Raw genomic sequence first — 19,371 nt, 5'->3', positions numbered from 1 at the left:
AGCACTATATATTGTGGTAACCGAGAGCATTTTTTAATTAAGTATGAGAGCAAAAGCTTGCCGGGCTCCTTGTGTCATCTCTGTCCCCTGTTCCGACACCCAAACCATACATCCACCTGTGTTACAGGCAGCACCCCAGTGAAACATGCTGCAAATTGTAGCAAAAACCCCAACAATCTAGGTACGAAAGAAACTCCTTTATTCTGTTTCACTACTCAGTTTACACCTCTACATGTTAAAAGGGACTCTCATTAAAACTACTGTAATTAATTTAATGTAAACATTGACCATTTTGTGCAATGTGTTCCAACCAATGCATTAAGTACAACTGGAGAAACAACAGTCAAATGATTTTGCACAGTAATAATTTGCACAGTAGGTTTCTTCAATACAATTACACAAACATAATAAAAAAATATGCATCCTTCCATAAAAGAAATAGTTCCCATCTAACTGAAGACTAAAACAGGACAGAAAATACAGGCAATTTGGGAGGATCCTTAATTCTCACATTCACCCATTTCTGCTGTTACTTTTCCCTTGCCTTTAAGAAAATACTTTAAAAAGGCACAAATATTTAAGCCATTGCTTTTCTGATCATTGATCATTAAAAAGAATGAAAAATTAAAAAAATTAAATCTTAATTATACATGCCAAACAGTTCAGAAACACATCATAATTTGGACAACCCTGCTTCGCTTAATAATCACACTTGCAAAAATAAATCCTTTGTACAGTCCAGAAATCTGAAACTTACCCTTTCAGTTTGATTACTGTTAGATTTATCACGAGAAACAGAAGAGATGCAGTCATAAATAACTTTTAAATATAAGACAAGTTTTGTCTTGCTTTTGAGCTACAAACCTTACAACCTAAAGCTAAAAATATTTTGAAGGACCTATTAAATAAATCCATTTTCCAGAAGACCGAGTTCATTCTCTACTGTAAAAAAATTCATTCCTTAAAAGTTACCAATTCAGTATATTTCCAGCTTTTAGTAGGGCACTGTTTCAAGACTGTGAAATAAATAATTCTGGATGTTTGGTTCAGTTACTGTCAATCTGATATGTGTTACAAAAATATTTAATTGCTATGGAAGTAAAAATAATGCATGCCATGTTTGCTGGTTAGAAATCTAAAGTAGTTTTCTTTATTATTACTATTTTTGCAAAGTGACAACTAAAACCAAATGATGCTTTATTGATGGTATTTTTTAAGTATATTTTTTCAGAAAGCTTTCACTGGTGAATTATTAATGAAAAACTTCCAAGAACTGTTCTATTCATAAGAGCGCTTGCTTAGAAGTTTCAGGTTCTTTTTAAGGCTATGCAATTCTGTTCATAACTCCCCTCTTTTGAGATTCCTAAAAAATGTCAGTTGCCTTCAAATTTAGGTCTGACCAATTGTTTCATGTTTCAGGCTTAGTCTGCCAACAGCTACTCATCAGCCACAGTCTATCACTTTGGTACAAGCTTTTCAGTGGGTTGTGGAATAGAACAGGAAGCAGAACTTCCATCCAGTATCCTGGGACTGGCCATCCTTACTGTGAAAAGACAGAAAGATAATTCACCTGGAGCACATACTGGAATGGACTTTTTTTGATTAATCTTAACAAAATTTACTTCAGAGCTCCACAAACAGAGCCTGAATCTCAGTATTTCCCTTACCTCTTCTTCCCCTCTTAGTCACTCAGGGCAGAAGATTACCATATGGATTTTTTTTCCCAGAAGGTTCTTATAAACAGATCATATAAAATTTAACCAAATCTGGTTTGATTAAGCAAAGGGCGTTCTGGGCTTCCACACCCTCCTCATTCCATTACTCCAGTTCATCGATGGTTTTCTTGAACGTATCAAGAGTTTGTTGATACTAATACTTTTGCAGTAAGTGGCATGCAAAAGGTAATTATATTTCTTAATGTTTATCTAAATATTTTGGTAATTTCTGTAAGCAACGTAACACTATTAGGAATTAAGCATAAAAGGGAAGTAAAAATGTAATGGTTTACTGTAATAGAAGGAAAACTGCCTCGTTTTCTTAATTATGTTCTGAGACCAAGTAACCTTATTGCACCTCTTATGTTCCTTCAAAAGGGTACCAGAGCATCAATTTGGACACAAGTGTTCTTAGGAGACACTGCTGCAGTCAGGTGATCAAGATTAGTACTAATACAGTGACTAAACTAACAATACTATCATTTAAAAGTAACCAATAGTACATTTTACTTAAGTACATGGTAAAGCTGACATATGCAGTTTTCTGTCAAACCAAGGAAAAAAAACTGTAAAAAGAATTGCTAAAAGGTTTCTTTCAACATAAAGCTTATTTTATTACTAAGAGAATGAAACTTTTTTTTTTAATTGTGGAAAGGTACATAACTTCTGTAACTAGACTGGAGTTTTTATGCCACTGTTCACAAGGAAACCTTAATTAAAAGGACTAGCCTGGTATTAAAATCAAAGCACCCATTCTCAACAGTCTGAAGTCTACTATGAAACACACACATGTTCTGGAACACTAGTTTTATTTGTTGATCATGAAAATCACAGCTGAGTTTCATCACTATTTAGACTGATACCAGCAGACACTCAACCCTCTCCCTTTACCAGGGCCCTGCTCTCCTTAATCCCCCCAGGCAGTTAATTTCTATCCAGTGGCTCTTTCTTAGTACCAGTGCTTGTACTGCCACACAATAAATCTGATTATGGGAAATGCAATCAGAATCAAAACTAATACTCCTTTCCTTATTCTCTCCCCCAAAGTCACGTGGGAAATTTTTCTTTAGGAGTTGCATCTTAAAATGTAGGTGATTTTGCAGTTACATTGGCTCCTACGCAAGTTGCCCTAGTCTTTTGCTCAGTCTATCTTAAATATTCCTCTTGAAGCTGAGGTTATTTCCAAACTCTAAAAACAAGGCTCTTCATGGAATCGACCGTAATCACAGAAGAAACACAATTCTGAAAAAACACTATGGTTTCTTTGAACCAAGCGTAGCCACCATAGTTTTCAAAAGGATTGCTTAATGACACCAATACGTTTGTTAATAAGACCTGAAAAAAACCCGTATTATTTAAAAAAAAAACCCTTAATATATACCTGACAATTTATTACATTGGCATTAATAAAGCAAAAAAGTACATATAATCCAGGTAACTGAGGTCACATGTACAGGAGCATTTATTGGATAATACAATTTATATTCTCCATCAGAAAACTACATACCATTTTTGTGAAATCCCTGAACTTGATTTTCATTTTTATGTTTCCAGACAGAAATGTTACAAGTTGCATTTTGACCAAGTACTGTACTATGTGGTTTTGCTTTCTGGAAACAGGATTGCTTCTCTGGAGACGTTGCTCTCGGCAACTGATTGTCCTTCTGGTTTAAAATGGAACACTCCTAGGTTAATAAGGAAAAGTTAATTGTAAAACCATTTTCATAAAAATTCCCCAGAAGAAACAAGATTCAAACTTACTATCTGAAAATTTCAAGTTACAATTAGTACATTAGCCTCCCATCTGTCCCCTTCTGAAATCAGAAAGAAGTGAATAGAAAGTGTTCTCTCTGCACAAATCATTGGAACATGCTGTCAGCAAAAAACACCTCCTTTCAGAGCACACATGCTCTGAACCAGACTGGATTCTTTCAGCCAGCAACATCCATGCTTTTTATTTCGTTCTGCCTGGGCCCTCTGTTCTGAGAGTTGAATGAAGTACTTAATATACCTCCAACCTAAATCCTAATCCCAAATGCAAGTTGGGCTTAGTCAGGATCTAGCAACTGAAAGACTAGCACTGGGAGAAGATAGTTCTAATTTTGATGTCAGTGGTCTATATGACACCATCAATCTGCTCTTTACCTTGTCAGAGAAGTGGCTATTGGCATGTCAGACACAGGAAAGTCAGGGCTGAATGGGCTTACTTGAAGGTTTTTTAATGTAATTTTGCACTACTAGCCAGTAATGTCTCCCTTTCAAGGACTGGAAATGATGCTAACTAGTAGATCATCAGCTACTAAGTTTGTAAGAGCATAATTACTAAGTGAGAGGGAGTGACCTTTGCTCTCTCCTCCAAAGAAACTTGGCTTACATCCCATTCTCTGGAAGAAGCAGAACTCCTTCCAATCAGTCACAAGCTTAAGAGCTTGGGAGTCTTGCTAGCTATGTATTGTTTTTAAGATGGGTCATTGGAGGGCTTGTAATCAAAACACTGTACGCAAAGCAGAAAGTTCCCCACCAAGTCAGCGTGCGACATATGGTCTAGAAAACTTGCGGGTAGTTTATGAATAGAAGTAGGAGACTATATTTCCCCAAAAATGTGCTTCTCCACAGTCTCACATTTAAACACTTCGCAACAAAAAGAGCAGCAACGGCAGAAACAAAAACAAAAGACAGGCTACAATACACCAGAAGTCATGAGGAGCCTCACAACTACCCTTCATGCATATACCTGTTTCCTCCAAAACTACCTGTGCCTTTGTCACAGAACACATTAACTTTATTGCCAGCTTATAATATTTGTCCTCTATTTCTTCCTTGTTTTCAACATACTACTTAAAATGATGCTACATTAACATGCTCTTTATTATCACCTGAAAGTCTCTCCCTTCAGGCTCCCTGAAACTGAGTGAAATAAAAGAACAGCTGCTTTAGATGGGAAGCCTTTTGCTTTTGTACCACAATTTAACTCCTACCTTTGTTCTAAGCAGCTGAGATTTATTCTGGAACACATTAGTATTCACATCATTTTCTCTGCAACTGTTTTCAGCCCCTGCAGTATCCATAATGGAGCTTCCACAAGTCTGTGTATTATAACCACTGTCAACCTGAAATCAAGAAGCAGGGCTTTAGGAATGTACCACAATTTAACACCAATAAACCCCTCAGATTGTCATACCTGATATGACTTGCATTTGATTAACCAATGCAACAAAACAACCACCATCAGTTAATAACAAAAACAAATTGTAAAAAGGTCTGTCAAAATTAGTTTGGATTAAGTTAAAGGTATTGCTGTACATACTAATGTAAAGATAACTTACAGTTGTTATGCTAACTCCACTGAGAGAGGAAAAAGGGCATGAGGAAGAAGGAATAAAAGTCACAATACCACCCACATGACACATCCAGTAAGAGAAAATAGACAATGACTTCCAGAATGGTATACATATTAAAAGTTTTTACATCAAGCTTAGTTTTATAGAAAAGCAAAAAAGAAGTAATTTTTATTTTTACCTGAATACTACTGTTGTCACAAGGAATTGCACTGCTTTCTGCAAGAGGTGACACACACATGCGAGAGTTTTCAATACTGAAAGTAATCCCGGTCATAAAGCTGGCCATTGGTGCATTGCTATTACCAATTGTTTCTTTTATCCAAGTGTTTTCTCCTAACACTTCAGCTGCATCAGCCATATCTACGGTATTATTTTCCTTTGAGCCTTCTATATCCTGAAGTGATGACAACCTTTGATGACAAGCTTCTGAGTGATCTGGTGCAATAGACACAGTTGCTACCACAAGACGTGTACCACGTGCAAAAGTATCGCCGTCCTGCTGACTTAAGTTTATTTCATTATCCATTTCTGGGAAACGAGCTTCTGCTGCAGAAGCATTCTCCTTGTCTTCCTCATCCTCACCGTGACTCTCAACTGCAATCGGTATTCTAATGACAGAAGTCTGATACTGGGCAGTTCCTCTACATGCTCCAAGCCTCATAGGAGAACAATTTTTAATTGGAGAACAACCATCTATATAAGGACTTCTTGTGCTTGGGGGTGTCATTCTATTTGAGGAAGAAGGAATATCTGGAGAACAAAATGTAAATTTTCTTTGGTCTAAAAAACAACAAAGGTATTCCATCAGATATCAGGTGGAATTAAAGTCCTCATCCTCAAAGCCCTACAGTCCTTTGAATAATTACAGCCAATTACATAATATTTCACTGACCACTGTCTCCTGGCTCCAAGGCCTTAACAAAACAAAATCCCAGCCAATCAAAAAAAAAAAAACCCTACCACAAAAACAAAAAGACAAACCACAGCACATTTAAACTACCATTGTAAAGGCAAGTTTTTGTCCCATTTTTATGACTAACTTTGCTTCCTATGATGTTGTTTGCTGTATTGGAGCCTTTCCATTTTCAAATGTCAATACTACACAGTGTTCAAAGAAAAACGTGTGAAGGCTGGTTCTGTTGCTTTTTTCTGGACAGGTATCAATACACATTCTACAGGCACTTAGAAAATTCGGGGCAGCAATAAAGTTTTCAAGAAAATCAGACAAGTGAGAAAACATTTATGCAATCTCCACATTTGACGGTATTGAAATACCACCAGGCTCATCAGAGCAAAATCATGTATAAACATAAAGTCTCGCAGTGTAATAGATAGAACATGAAATATTGGTATTTGCTAGAGCAATGAGGACACAAAGTGTTCACGATTTATTTACTAGTCAGTTTCATTTCAAATAATCTTCACCACTCAAACAAAACATTGTCCAATTAAAATGCTTCAGGCTGGGCCAAACCAGAATTGTGACCTGACTTAGTTCAGGCATATAGCTTTAAACCCCCTCCTCACACTAGATTAATCCTTTAATTTTTTTTTTCATCCCCATTAAGTCTCAGTTCCTTTTTCAAAAATATTTTTCTTAGTTCATTTTTTGCAAGCAGATGCATTTCACTGTTTCACATCATTAAGATATTGCACTGCTGAACAGTAAATGTGTCCTATAGGAGACTGCTGGTCTGCCAAGCACAGTAACTTGTCTCCAAACAGAAAAAAGTTCCAGGAAGAATGCAGCCATTATTATAATAAAAATATATGAATCAAGAGAGAATAACACATGTACAATTAAACCATACCTGACAGCGGTGTCTTTCTTATGTGAAAAGCAATTGGTGAAAAAGTAGGAGAACCATTATGTGCAGGAGACCCCTCTGGAAATGTGGGACTGGTTATACTTCCCAGACTATAAGCCCTTGTTCCTCCCTGAATAGGACTTGATGAAAATTGACCCTTCAGTTAAAAGACAAACAAACAAACAAAAAACCAAACAAACAAACAAAAAGAAGTATATTTTCATAATGTTAACTTTGACTAATATGTACATAGAAAGTATTCTAACTGGAAAGCCTAATATGGCAGCATGAGGAAAACTAATCCTGTATAATGACAATGTCTATCATTAGCTTAGCTTAAATATTCCAGTTGCAGCTCTTTACTTGGACTTTATCCCTCCACATCGGAAAAGAGCAATGGACTCAAATTTCACATAATATCAAGTAAGACTGTATTATTCATTATATTTAAGAACTATGAGAAGCCTAGACAGAGAATTAATGCTATCTATATAGTCAAGCATTTAATCTCAGTTTCTTATACCAATGCAGATGAAAGCCTGCCACTATTTGTATTTTAATAAAATCCATATTATCTGAATTACTTAACGCAGCAGCAGACAAAATACTTTTCCTTACGAAAACAGAACAGTGGTTGTGATCTTGCTTAAGAGTATGGTGCAAAAAGAAAAGTCACTTCCAGCAGTACAACTACATTGTAGAAATTCTTTACTAGTTTACCATAGTAATCTATTGCCAGGGTAGGTTTTTTCCATGCATTTCAGCTGCCGGAGGGAAGCATACCACCTAACCAGTTTAACTGTGCTATGTCCATCTGGGAATAAGGTGCATCTCGCTTAATTCAAAACACAGACATTATGTTCTGTGTTCTAATAAACATCCATTCATCTGAAATCTCTGGTCAACGGAAAGGAAAAAAGCATATTTAGCACTGCATTCAAAGATCCACAAGTCATTTCTTCCACCACAAATGAGTTTATGAGCTATAAGGGAAATAATTATATCACCTGTTCATATCAACAAGTATTTTACACAGCAGCCCATGGATTTAAAACAGGCCTTTTTTGTATACACATTTTATGAAAAAAAAATTTTCACATGCTTCCAGCAAGTCTTGAATATGTATCAATTCCTACTTCCTTTCCACAATGTAAAATTAAAGCATAACTCCTTCTATACAAAATAGCAGCAGCACAACATAATAACTGATGTAATAAAAACTCAGTAATATATTCTTTCAAGAATATATCACCTTTTGGTCTAACACCTACTCTCTCATAAAGCAGTTGCAGCTTATTAAAAACATGGCTGTCCATCTTGTGAAGTCTGTTAGAACACAGAATCCATACAGCCTGCTCTAAGAACTACTCCTGTGCCAGGTAAGACACATCCCATCCAGCCCCCAAAACAGGCTACTTACTGAACTAGATGTTTCCAGAGGGCTTCTGCACCGGACTGGAGATATGTCTATTGAACAAAGCACTCCAAGTGGCTGACTACTACATGAACTATGCAGAGAAGGGGACAAACACTCAGATACATTTCCGTTTCCCTCTAAAAACAGCTTTCTTCTAAGTGATGAAGAACTCAGATTTTCCTGAGACTGATCTGCAAATTCATCCGTCCTAAAATATTCACCTAGAAATGTGAAGTAATTTTCAATAAGAATGCAAGAAAAAAAATAATCTTCCACTAGAGACATATATAGCTTAAACCATTTAATCTGATTTACCAATACAGCACGTAATTAATCTAATTTAGGCACCTATCCCAAAGGATCACTTGTTATCATTACAAAATGTCCATCCTGTCTACTAAGGTTCCACTTTATCATCTCTCAGAACTAAAATATGCATTTAAAAAAATATAAATATTGGCTAGTGTCTGCGTAGTGGCCTTCAACCAAAATCATATCATTATTCTTCACATCTGAATTGTGACAAATGGGTTATTATACCATCTGAGTTGTGACAAAGGGGTTACTATACTAACCAAACAAAACTAGACCCTTTTTCAGGCCTCCCATATGCTCTGAAGGTCATTGTGATACATTCCAAAGGCAAATCACATTCAACTTGAAGAAAGTTAAAGCAGTTAGCAATTTACAGTAGAAAAGCATACAGATGTTAACAACGACCCCTTAAAATATCCTGAGACTTAGCAGATCATTTTATTTTTGCTTTTGGTCTATTCTAATTGGATACTCCTTATAGAAGAAATTTTTCATGAATTCACATGCTATGCATTGAAGGAAGCATTTGTGAAGGCAAAACACCAAGGCAATAGATATGGTTCTGCTTTTTTTTCTGTTTTAATTTTGATGGTCCACAGTCAGGGTTGTGAACTTCAATACTGGGATAGAAGCATGCAGCAAAACACCCGAGCTGGCTATACGCACTATTACCACACTGGACCTCTAAGAACAGGCCTTTCCAGCCCCCTTGCCTGAGAAGCTGGCAGCAATTGCTTGATATAGCAGTTATAATCAGACAGTTAATTTGAACTTGTATCCCCACTCCACGGGCACGGCTTTTTTGCCACCACACAACACCTAGTCACCACCATGGGTTCAGTTAAATTAAAGGCACAGAATTACAGCATAGCTTTGCTCAAGGCAAGGTTGGGCTATGAGCTTCATGGCCAGCAATCTAAGTCAAACAGGTCTGCGAAGCAACTGCTTGCTCTATTTGGGGGATCTAGGGTGTGACTTCTGCTTACTATCTTTTATGGATTCAGAATTGCTAACCTATTTCCAATTGTTCTCCATGTCTTCGCTCAAATAATAATCATTTAAGTCTGATGTCCCATGCTACATGCAGTAACTATTTGGAAAACATTTCCATGCATACATTTGCTTTTCAATATTTCATGACAAAACCCCAGCAAACAATAAAAAAACTAGTTTTCTATTCAGACATTCATAATTAAATTTAGATATTACACAACATACCTAGTATTTTCTCTAAATTAAAGTCCACTGGCAAAGACAGTACTGTCTGACAAGAAGCTGCAATGAATAAAACCAACAAAATTAGCTTCCAGTGACCTTTTAGTAAGACTGTAAAAACAAAAACTCAATTTCAAATTACATTGCAATTGAGCTATTTAAGTTAGAGTTTTAATAAGGAAAACTGTTAATTAAAGCTAGGATTCTGATTTGTCAACACCATATGCAGCACACTCAGGCCTGGATTTTAAAAAACCAAAACAATGATTGTAACATTAAAGCCTCTAAAGAGGCATTCTTAACAGAGGAGAGAGGTCTCTGGATTCAGAAGAAAATGGGAGAAAGATCACCAAAATACCCTGGGAAGAACACTACCTATTTAACTAAAATGAAATAGTTTAAAAGAGGTCTTAAGATTCCTGCTATTTCTTTGGAAGAGAAAACAGCCAAGATTCTCTAACCCAAACCGATCCAACACACTAAAGGTTTCTTGAAACTGTAATTTACCCATAAACTTGAGACTTATATTCACTTTTTAATTCAGAAAAGGTGCACTCATTGAGTTGGAAAAAATGCACTCTACAGGTACAGAAGACTTCAGTTTTTACTTCAGAAAAAAATATGAAATAGAATTCTATCACAATAGAATTAAATTACTATGAGAAATGGACATTAAAATTAATAGTACCATACAGTAAAACAAAAATCATTGCTACAGGAACATTAACAAAAAACATTCTCTTTTTAAATTGAATAGCCATTGAAAATGGGTTATTTTGCTTCAGAAAAAGCCTGTGATTTCAGACATTGCCTTTTACCCACCATTGCTTTTCCCAGGCTGCAACATTAGCTGTCTTCCAATTGGAGAAATGTTATTTAGACCTATGGCTGTAAAACAGATCAGAATGTAAATATAAGCATGCATTCCATATAGTTTTGAGAACTGATAGCAGTAAGTTAGAATATTTAATACAACTAAGAATTTTTGCATTGAAGTTTGGAAGAGATTAAAAAGGAGTACTGAAAAAAGTTACCATTGTAGCTGATTAAGAGAATTTTAGCACCTGTCTATTAAAAAAATGCTTAGCCCAAATCTTTGTTTCCTGCAGCCTCCTCTACACGAAAAAGATTTAAACCAAACTCAGTTTATGCTTAGCCAAACAGGCTGTGTTCAAGTAAAACACATTTCCAGGAAATCATGTAGTCTGAACTTGAAGACAAAGATCTACCATGCTGCCTTTTTTATGCAACTAAGGAACACATTAGACCCTTTGCTTTCAACACTCCCTTTTCCCAGGTCTAAGATTGTGGCTTATGTTATCTGCAAGCAGTGGAGATCTTGCAATTGACAATTAAAAAATACAGTATTCACAAGGTGCATCTTCTCAACAAAAAAATTTTAATAGTTTAGCCTCTTCCAAATCTTACAAAAATCCTCACACACTTATTTAAGAATTTCCTACCAAACAATACTCTAGCTGACTTCTGTCCAGCTTGTAATCCATTTACTATGTATTCTGTTGGTTATATATAAACTTTAATAACAGCAGCATTAATGAAATCTAATAATGGTGTAAATAAACTTAGAAAACCCACAACTCCATGCACATTGACACTGAGCTAGCAGGACACTAACAGGCCAACAGGAATTTACATAGAAGTTAAGAGAGGAAAACTACGGAACTCAATTTCCCATATTGGCAGGAATGACAGTCAAAGTCAGTCAGATGCACAGATACCAGGATAAAGGAGCGAAGTAGAAGACTTTGCTATTACCAGTATTAACACAGCAAAGCTGTATGTGTAAATTAAGTTGATTGAACACAGCTTACAAAAGGAAAAAAGATTTAATTAAGAATAGGAGCCAAAAATAACAAAAAGGAAAAATTATCTACGATTCTGGATTAATAAACTATTTGTTTAAGAAGAAAGCACTTAGGAGAGAACAGCTAAAAATCAGTTGTGCCATCTTTTAGCAGTCTTTCTTAAAATTTAAGTTGAGGCTTCAAAAAATTGTGCTTGACAATTTCTCCAAAAGCTAGGTAATTTTCCATGGACACACTAAAGCAACTTACATTTAGTAGAATTAAACTGAGAAACTTGCTTGCCTTCATGTTCAGTCCAAGGAGAAGGAACTATGAGTCTTTTTGTGAAAAACTAGAGTAGAACAGAAACAAACTATCTTAATGCTTTTAAAATTTGGAGACTCTCAACTTAGATTTAGATCAGCATCCTGAACAAGAAAAAATTGTCATACCTTTTGCTACTCACAGATCTATGTTTTAAGAATTTTAACTCTAACTCTTCCTTCCCCAAAACCTATAAAAAGTTATCCCTTACACCCAAAATATATTTCATTATTTCAGGCCTAGAGTGGTTAAAGAAAATGCAACTTGATTTGAAGATGACCCCCATGTTCTTTATGACACAGACTGACTCAGAAGATCTTTCAAAGTCTCCAGAATGAAAACGGTACAAAAGTTTCATTTAAGACTAACTGCTTATTTAAAAATGTGAACTGTCTCTACCATACTTATTGCACAGCAGTTTAATGTAATCCTTTTAAAATTTTCAGTTTGGTAAATTGTTGTATTTTGACAAGAGTTATTTCAGAGAAGTGCTGAAGAGACACTGCAGTAACAGTCAAAAGAAGTGGACACCCAAGGCTTTTCGGCAATAGTATCGGTGTATTTGGCAAAACTGGTTAGCAATGAAACATTTATGAGTACTGGCACTTCAGGATTTTTCTTTGAACCAGAAACTGTATCTACTGTCACAGCTGCACTCAGGAACACCTTGATGCTGAACAGATGAACACTACAACATAGCTTCCAAGAAATACATGGCAAATCCTTTACTCCCAATAAAATGAAAAAAACCTCAGCTTGAAACACCAAACTATTAAAGGTGCAATTTTTATCAGAGACATGGTTTCAAGCTGTTCAGCTGCATAATCCACTAGCTCATACCTCGCAAAGAAATATCTTTTCTTAATGCAGTTATAACAACACGGCATCTTAGCTGCAGGTCAACTACGTAACACCTTTAAGGAATCATGAAACATTTCTGTTTTTAGAGACAGAAACCAATACAATATAAAAAGGTCAACAACAGTAAGAAAGTCTTACCTATCACAGCCTTATTTTTTTTACTTTTAAATTGAAATTGAAACAACAACCAAAGTTTGCTATAGCAAAGATTTGAAACTCTTTACTTTTCCTTCTCCAACACACAAATGGATAGTAAAAAATTAAAATTCAAAATGGAAAAGAATGACAACCTACCAGGAGAGTCTTGCCTCCAACTAAGCAGACTTTGGAAGAAACAAAATATCAGCAAGGTTCTGCTACATTTTTAAAAATGCAATAAAAGAAACTAAAGTTACCTGAAAGTTACTGTACAACCAAAAACAATATTTTTAAACCATAACAGGAGGCCGGAAAGGAGGCCGGAAATTAATCCTAAGGTTTTGAAATCCTAAATAGATGCAGGTTTCATTTGCAGGTATGTAGCTACAAAGAAAAAAATCAATACTTGATAACACAGAAAGTTTTATTACCTCCTCAATGGCTTTTTGTCTTCTGTCTTCTGTCTCCTTATCAATTCTAATAAGTGAAAAAAAAAAAACCCTCAATTATCAAAACCATCACATATTTGGGAAAAAAAGTAAAGTCCAACCATGTAATCTTTTACAGATGCTTAAGAGAAACATTATGAATGAAATTGCACTAAACTTTAAATCTTATGATGTTTTCACTGTAATGTGCAATAATCTTATAGTATAAATTTAGAAATATAAACACACTTCTCAGTTACCTCAGTTCATTTGAAGAGATGTACCATTTATAGGTACATATTTGCATATCTTCCATTTACTCCTATCAGCAAGTATTTTTAGCTGGACAAAAACTCAATTACAACTGATCTTCAAAAATAAGTAATTTAGTTATCTTGAACTTGTCATATGAATAGATTTTACTGGTAAAGTTGCCATGAGATTAATCTTATAAAGAATCTCACTACAAAATCATGCATCATAGATAACTGAGCTGTAAGAAACAAAAGGGCAACAGAAGATAATTGTGGAATGTTTTTATACTCAAATTCCTGACACAGCCCACTTTCCCAGCACAGAGCTCTCCCTTTCAAATAGCTAGTCCGCCATATTTTTTACAGTTCAGGACACAATACTGTATTTCACTTTGGACCAATTAACATATTCCTTTATGCAGCTTTTTAGCTATTTTTTTTAAAAAAATATTGTAGTTACTTCAGGCATCTTTAAATGGTATGTGAGATTCTACATTTATACTTAATTTAACTGTCACCTTCAAGTCTCACTTTCAGTTACTACTATGTAATTTATAACCTTCAAAAAATTTTACAAGTATTCATCATAGCTAAATTACGTAACTTTGTTACACAGTCAGAATACCTGAATTACCCTTGAATAATTTTAGGTATCAGTCCAACAACAGACTTTATTAGTATACAAACACACGTAAACTTACCTAATACATGCATAAACCTTCCCTCACAGCCCTCTTTTTGATGCTAATCAGACTGAATAGATCTGCAATACTTGGACATACCATCTTCAACTATGTCTGCCTAGATGATGCTAAAGTGACAGTTCTGTGAAGACACCTGCACAAAATTCTCTTATTGTACCAAAAAAATAAGCATACCATCATTGATACTTATACATGGTGGATTATAAGTAATAAGCATCTTTACATGCCAGATTCCAAAGGAGAATCAGAGGAACTGGGAAAAACAGCTCCCACTAAAAGTGCTGGTTAGTGCAGGAGAGGATGGGGTTTTTTTAGTGCGTTAATTCCAGGAAAATGGCAAAGTGAAAACATCGTATTAACAAGAATAAAAACAAGCCAGTCTTGTGTGCAATTTCAAGCAACGTAACAGTTGCAACTGCGACACACAGTATGCAAGATGCAGTACAGATTTTTTTAATACTTAACATATAATAGCATAGCATCTAATTTAGAAACATTCAATTTCTACCAGTAGAAATAAAAAGGAACAGGAAAGTTTGTGGACAAGTCTGTGTCACTGTATCTAACAGTCTGCCAGGAGAAAATTCTCCTAGCCATTTATAAACACTGCAATAAACACACAGCACATACATGATGCCCATTTTATGGAAACAATAATATTGCACAAAACCAAGTCTACATGTGATACACACACAGACTTTGCAAAGTGCTCATGAGCTTTTACCCCATGCTGCTACCTAAACTATTTTCACTACAAAACAGACAAATAACAGTTGGAAATACTTACACACGTAATTTCTTATGCTTGTGGTTCTTTGCAACTAATCAAGAAAATGACCTGTTCACAAGCTCGATTATATAGTCTGCGTAACATTATACATGGGCTTCAAAACCTCAATTTTTTATCAGGCATTTTTAATGACAAGAGCTGCATTTACAACACTTTAGTTTCCATAAATCAGTATTTATAAGATGCAAGTTAAAATCAGCTGCCGTACAAGAACTTACACACACACACACATATATATATATGCATTTAACCATGTACAGTTTGCAGCCACCAGAAATAGCCATCTCAGTCTGTACTACACTGAAACATGAAAGCATGGACACAGCCCCTTTCTAGTTATACAAGATGATTTAAAAAAAAAAAAAAAAGTCACAGTGGGATGAAACAGTGGGACAGACTGAAAGGACACACTAAGACAACTTGCTTATACCTACAGGCCATGCCACTAATCATAATTGGAATTGTCACCCAAGCTGTCTAAATTAAAGCTAGTTTATGCATTCTAATAGGCTTCCAGAAACAATATAATAAATTCCCTAAAAACTTAAGGCTTTATAATATACAAGAAGCATTAGATTCTGAAACCTCCTGGCTGCGAGAGAAAGGCCAGGAAACAAACAATGTTAAGAAAAATACTGACATTGAGACATGGTGATTCACAGATACAGCTGAGGACACTTATCTTCTTTCTACATCTCTACTGTAGCAAGAAATTCATATTCCTTCTTATACCTCTTCCTGTTCACAAAGAGAGATGTAGGTTCAGTCAGACACTAAGAACAGTATGTCTGATTCACAATATATTTTTACAATGACAGCTGTGAAAAACTGGAACAGGTTGCCCAGAGGTGGTAGATGCCCCACCCCTGGAAACATTCAAGGTTAGGTTGGACGGGGCTCTGAGCACTTTGATCTAGTTGGTGATGTCCCTGCTCATTGTAGGGGGGTGGACTGGATGACCTTTAAAGGTTTCTTCCAACCCAAACCATGCTATGAATACTGAGAGGACTCTTGCCCTAGAAGCCCTCTATCTGTGTTTCGTTTCACTAACAGGACTTGGAAGTCATATAGGCAAAAAAAGGATGGAAAACTGTTTTATTATTCTATTACTGTGCTGCTTCATGCTGCGAGGTGCATTCTTTGTGCAAGTTTGTATCCAAGGAATGCATGGGAGCCTCTACAGAACTCACCATTGTGGCCTTCCCTTGACCACCTTCACTTGGCATGTTGTTCTTCCCTATTAGCATGTACGACTATCCTTCAAAATTAGCTGTGAATACCAAGCCTGTTTTACTTACTTGTTTTCCCCATGGAAGTTATTTTCAGAGAAAGAAAAAGTTGAGATCAAGATCCCCAAATTATTTCAAGTAACTAGCAATCATTCTCAAAGATGGCAAACTTACTGGCCTTCCCTCCTTCACATTAAGTCCAATCTATACCTTTTGAAAAGCCGTACCAAGCTAGCTTTCCCAGCTCTATACTTCTGCAGGACTCCCAAAGACCAAAGAAGCCTACACTTCATAGGTCTTAGTATGGAACACTCTGAGAAGATAAATTGCGTTGTGACAAGGAGCAGAAGAGGTAGCTTGGAAACAATCAATGGCAAGACACTTTCTTGCTTCCATTGACTGCTTTCATCTGGCTGTCTTCCAAACTGCAATCAGAGTGGATCAGTGGTTCTTAACATTTAAAAAAAAAAGTGACATGCAGGCAGCCTCATTTAAGTGATATCCACATCAGGGACACAAAAAAGCTCTATTAAAAGATTTAAAAAAGTCTTTAGTGCTGTGTTGAAATGTCAATAAAGCAAAAGAACAATGTTCTAGTATTCAAGCTAAGTTCACTGCAGAAAAACAGATTGTAAGTTACCTAGCATGACTCAAATACATTGCTTGACGCCGAACATCTTCCGAGTCAATTTCCACAGGATCTATGAGAGCAAGCTGATCAATAGACCATCTAAATTTTCCTGGTGACTAAAAAAAGAAACGGACATCTTAAAGCTTGCTAGTCTAAAAAGATAAAAATAAAATCGCAGGACAAATCTCAATGGAACAACACAATCATAGCTTCCATATAGTGCCTCTGTCAAAGACAACCAAAAGAGTTTCTATTTAAATTATCTACCTTTAAAAAAAATAGTAAGTCAATCAGGCTTCTTTATCCTGGTAGTGGTATTACAATGATTTACAAAATAATATAAAGTGGAAGGTCATAGCTAATATTTACAAACTGAGGTGTCAATTTCTTCTTGATTCCTGAGGATAGATCCACTAAAGACACAGAATTTAGCATAAAATTTAGTTGCTTCTAGATTGCCACAATCGAAATTGTGGTTCCATAAAAACCCAGTGTCCATACCCAACCCAAGTTATGCAAATAACAAAGCAGCCTTCCTTTCACCGAGTATTTCCAAGACTTAGAAGTTGTAACCCCTTATGCATTCTGTAAAGTCTCCCTCATAAAGCCACACAGCGTGCAACAAAACCCAATTCAGAAATAAAGCTGCTTCTACTTATTTAATACTTAAAAATGATCTACTAAGCGAGTCTTTTTAGCTTCATTAGCACAGTATAATCTCTAATGCTTATCAGAAAATAATTCCCACTGCAAACCAAAATATAATTTACAACTAAAAAATTAACTTGATTCTGTGAATATGTAAACAGGTCATTAACAGAAATGCAATTCTTTTACTTGCATCCAGTCTGCTTTGCATCTAAGTAGGAACTGGGTTTTTTCCACTTTAAGTGGGACAAGAGCACCACATCCAACTGCCCTTTATCTACTTTCAACTGTGTACGGGAGTATATGCTGATCTACACACCTATTACCTAAAGAAAAAAAAAAATCAGGAAAGTTGGAAGAGTAAGTGGCAATGTTAGTATTGAAAGCAGCGTACTCCTATAATCACAAGAGACGCCAAACACCACTAAAATTCTTTGGTTTTGTATATACATTAAAATGTGCTAAATTAAATACACTTTTTACTGCATTTCAAAATATTAGCACTACATCTGTATAGTTACACAACTAAAGAATAGATCTTACAGATGAGGATTTTGTGGATTTAAAGACTGAAGGACTGGAGACAATCTGCTCTTGAAGAGTATAATAATCACTGGGACTTTCAAAAGGATTCAGGACTGTGAATCGTGCTGGAGTTTCTGGTGTTATCTGCATTTTAGCTTCTTTTGTATCACACATAACGCTAAGGTATACCTGGAAAAGAGAGAGGGAAAGGAAAAATGGAGGGGGTGGGGGGGAAGGAAATTACGATTTTGACTTTACAGGGTTACCCTGAAAGTTTCAGGAAGAGAGGATCAATTATTTTTAAGGAGCCAGAAACGTTTAAAAGACTGACAAAAAACGAAGTTAGCTCTGGCTTGGACCTACCGACACGTGAAGCTGATAAGACAGACAGAAAGAACAACTGAAAATAAACAGAACTTGTTACAACGAAACAAGAAACATCCCTGAAATGGCGATTCAAGAAAAGCAAGCCAGCAATAACAAAAAACCCATCAAAATAAACAAAACAGCGAGGAAGCCACACGTATTCCTGAAGGACAGCTCACATACCAGCCTCCGGCACTCAAGAGGGCTTCAGAAATAACGAGGCACCACCGGGACGCGGGTAGCACAAGGACGGTCCCCACCGGGCCCCCGTGCCAGCGCGGGCTGAGGCGGGCACAGAAGGGCACGCAGAGCCACCAGGGCGAGCGGGGGCTGGCGGCGGGGCTGCCGTGGCCCACACCGGCGGGCCCCACAAGCCTCTGGCTGCGGGCAGCTAACGCCGGGCGGCGGGAAGTGTTGGCGCCGGAACCTGAAGAGACGCGCGGCGCCGCCCGTACGGCCGGGAGCCCCACGGAGGCAGTTACGTCCGCAGAGCGGTCCCAGCCCGCGAACGGACCGAGGCCGGCGCCAGCCCCCGAGAGGCTGCACAAAGCACCAACGCCTCCTCCCGCAACGGGAGCGAGAACGGAGCAGCGGGTCTGCAACCCCCGCGTCAGACCGCGCCCCGGCGGCGCCCTTACCGGAGGCAGCAAAGGGGACAAGAGCCCCGCAGAGCTGCCCCTTCTCCCCCTGCACCCCAGACAATACCACGGCGCCCCGAGCCACCCTCAGGAGCCCCCACGCGGCTGGCCCAGGCCCGCGCAGGCGCTACCTGCCACCGTTACCAGGCCTGCTCATGCTCGCCTCAAATCACAACTCCCGCCTCCGCCGCGGATCTTTAACTAGCCCCGCCCCCTCCC

The 19,371-nt window shown here is 37.1% G+C and overlaps 1 protein-coding gene across 7 annotated transcripts; it reads right to left on the bottom strand.

Moving 5' to 3' along the window:
* Positions 1-178: 178 nt before the first annotated feature.
* Positions 179-19,353, bottom strand: BORA (BORA aurora kinase A activator). 7 transcript variants are annotated; one of them, XM_037377713.1, is made up of 13 exons: positions 19,284-19,353; positions 18,167-18,337; positions 16,985-17,091; positions 13,371-13,416; positions 11,887-11,968; positions 10,634-10,699; positions 9,815-9,871; positions 8,285-8,502; positions 6,868-7,021; positions 5,235-5,836; positions 4,694-4,825; positions 3,223-3,400; positions 179-1,543 (listed from the first exon to the last, which is right to left on the bottom strand). In XM_037377713.1, exons 2-13 carry the CDS (start codon positions 18,320-18,322, stop codon positions 1,458-1,460), a joined length of 1,884 nt encoding a protein of 627 aa, XP_037233610.1. In that variant the 5' UTR covers positions 18,323-18,337; positions 19,284-19,353; the 3' UTR covers positions 179-1,457. The 7 variants fall into 7 exon arrangements, with proteins under 7 accessions (XP_037233610.1, XP_037233613.1, XP_037233612.1 ...); XM_037377716.1 differs by having other exon boundaries at positions 19,297-19,319; XM_037377715.1 differs by lacking the exon at positions 19,284-19,353 and adding an exon at positions 19,153-19,238.
* Positions 19,354-19,371: the final 18 nt, after the last annotated feature.

This window comes from Falco rusticolus, chromosome 2 (assembly GCF_015220075.1).
Source record: "Falco rusticolus isolate bFalRus1 chromosome 2, bFalRus1.pri, whole genome shotgun sequence".
NCBI classification, from domain to species: domain Eukaryota; kingdom Metazoa; phylum Chordata; class Aves; order Falconiformes; family Falconidae; genus Falco; species Falco rusticolus.
The sequence above is the reverse complement of the archived record's forward strand: the minus strand, read 5'-3'. Positions and strand labels throughout refer to the sequence as shown.

Bases quoted from the DNA above. Each gene is read 5' to 3' on its own strand.
- BORA (XM_037377713.1), bottom strand. From the start codon at position 18,322: ATGTGTGATACAAAAGAAGCTAAAATGCAGATAACACCAGAAACTCCA. The intron at 17,092-18,166 runs GTAAGATCTATT...TTCTTTTTTTAG, and splicing joins AATCCACAAAATCCTCATCT to TCACCAGGAAAATTTAGATG. The intron at 5,837-6,867 runs GTATGGTTTAAT...GTTGTTTTTTAG, and splicing joins AAGAAAGACACCGCTGTCAG to ACCAAAGAAAATTTACATTT.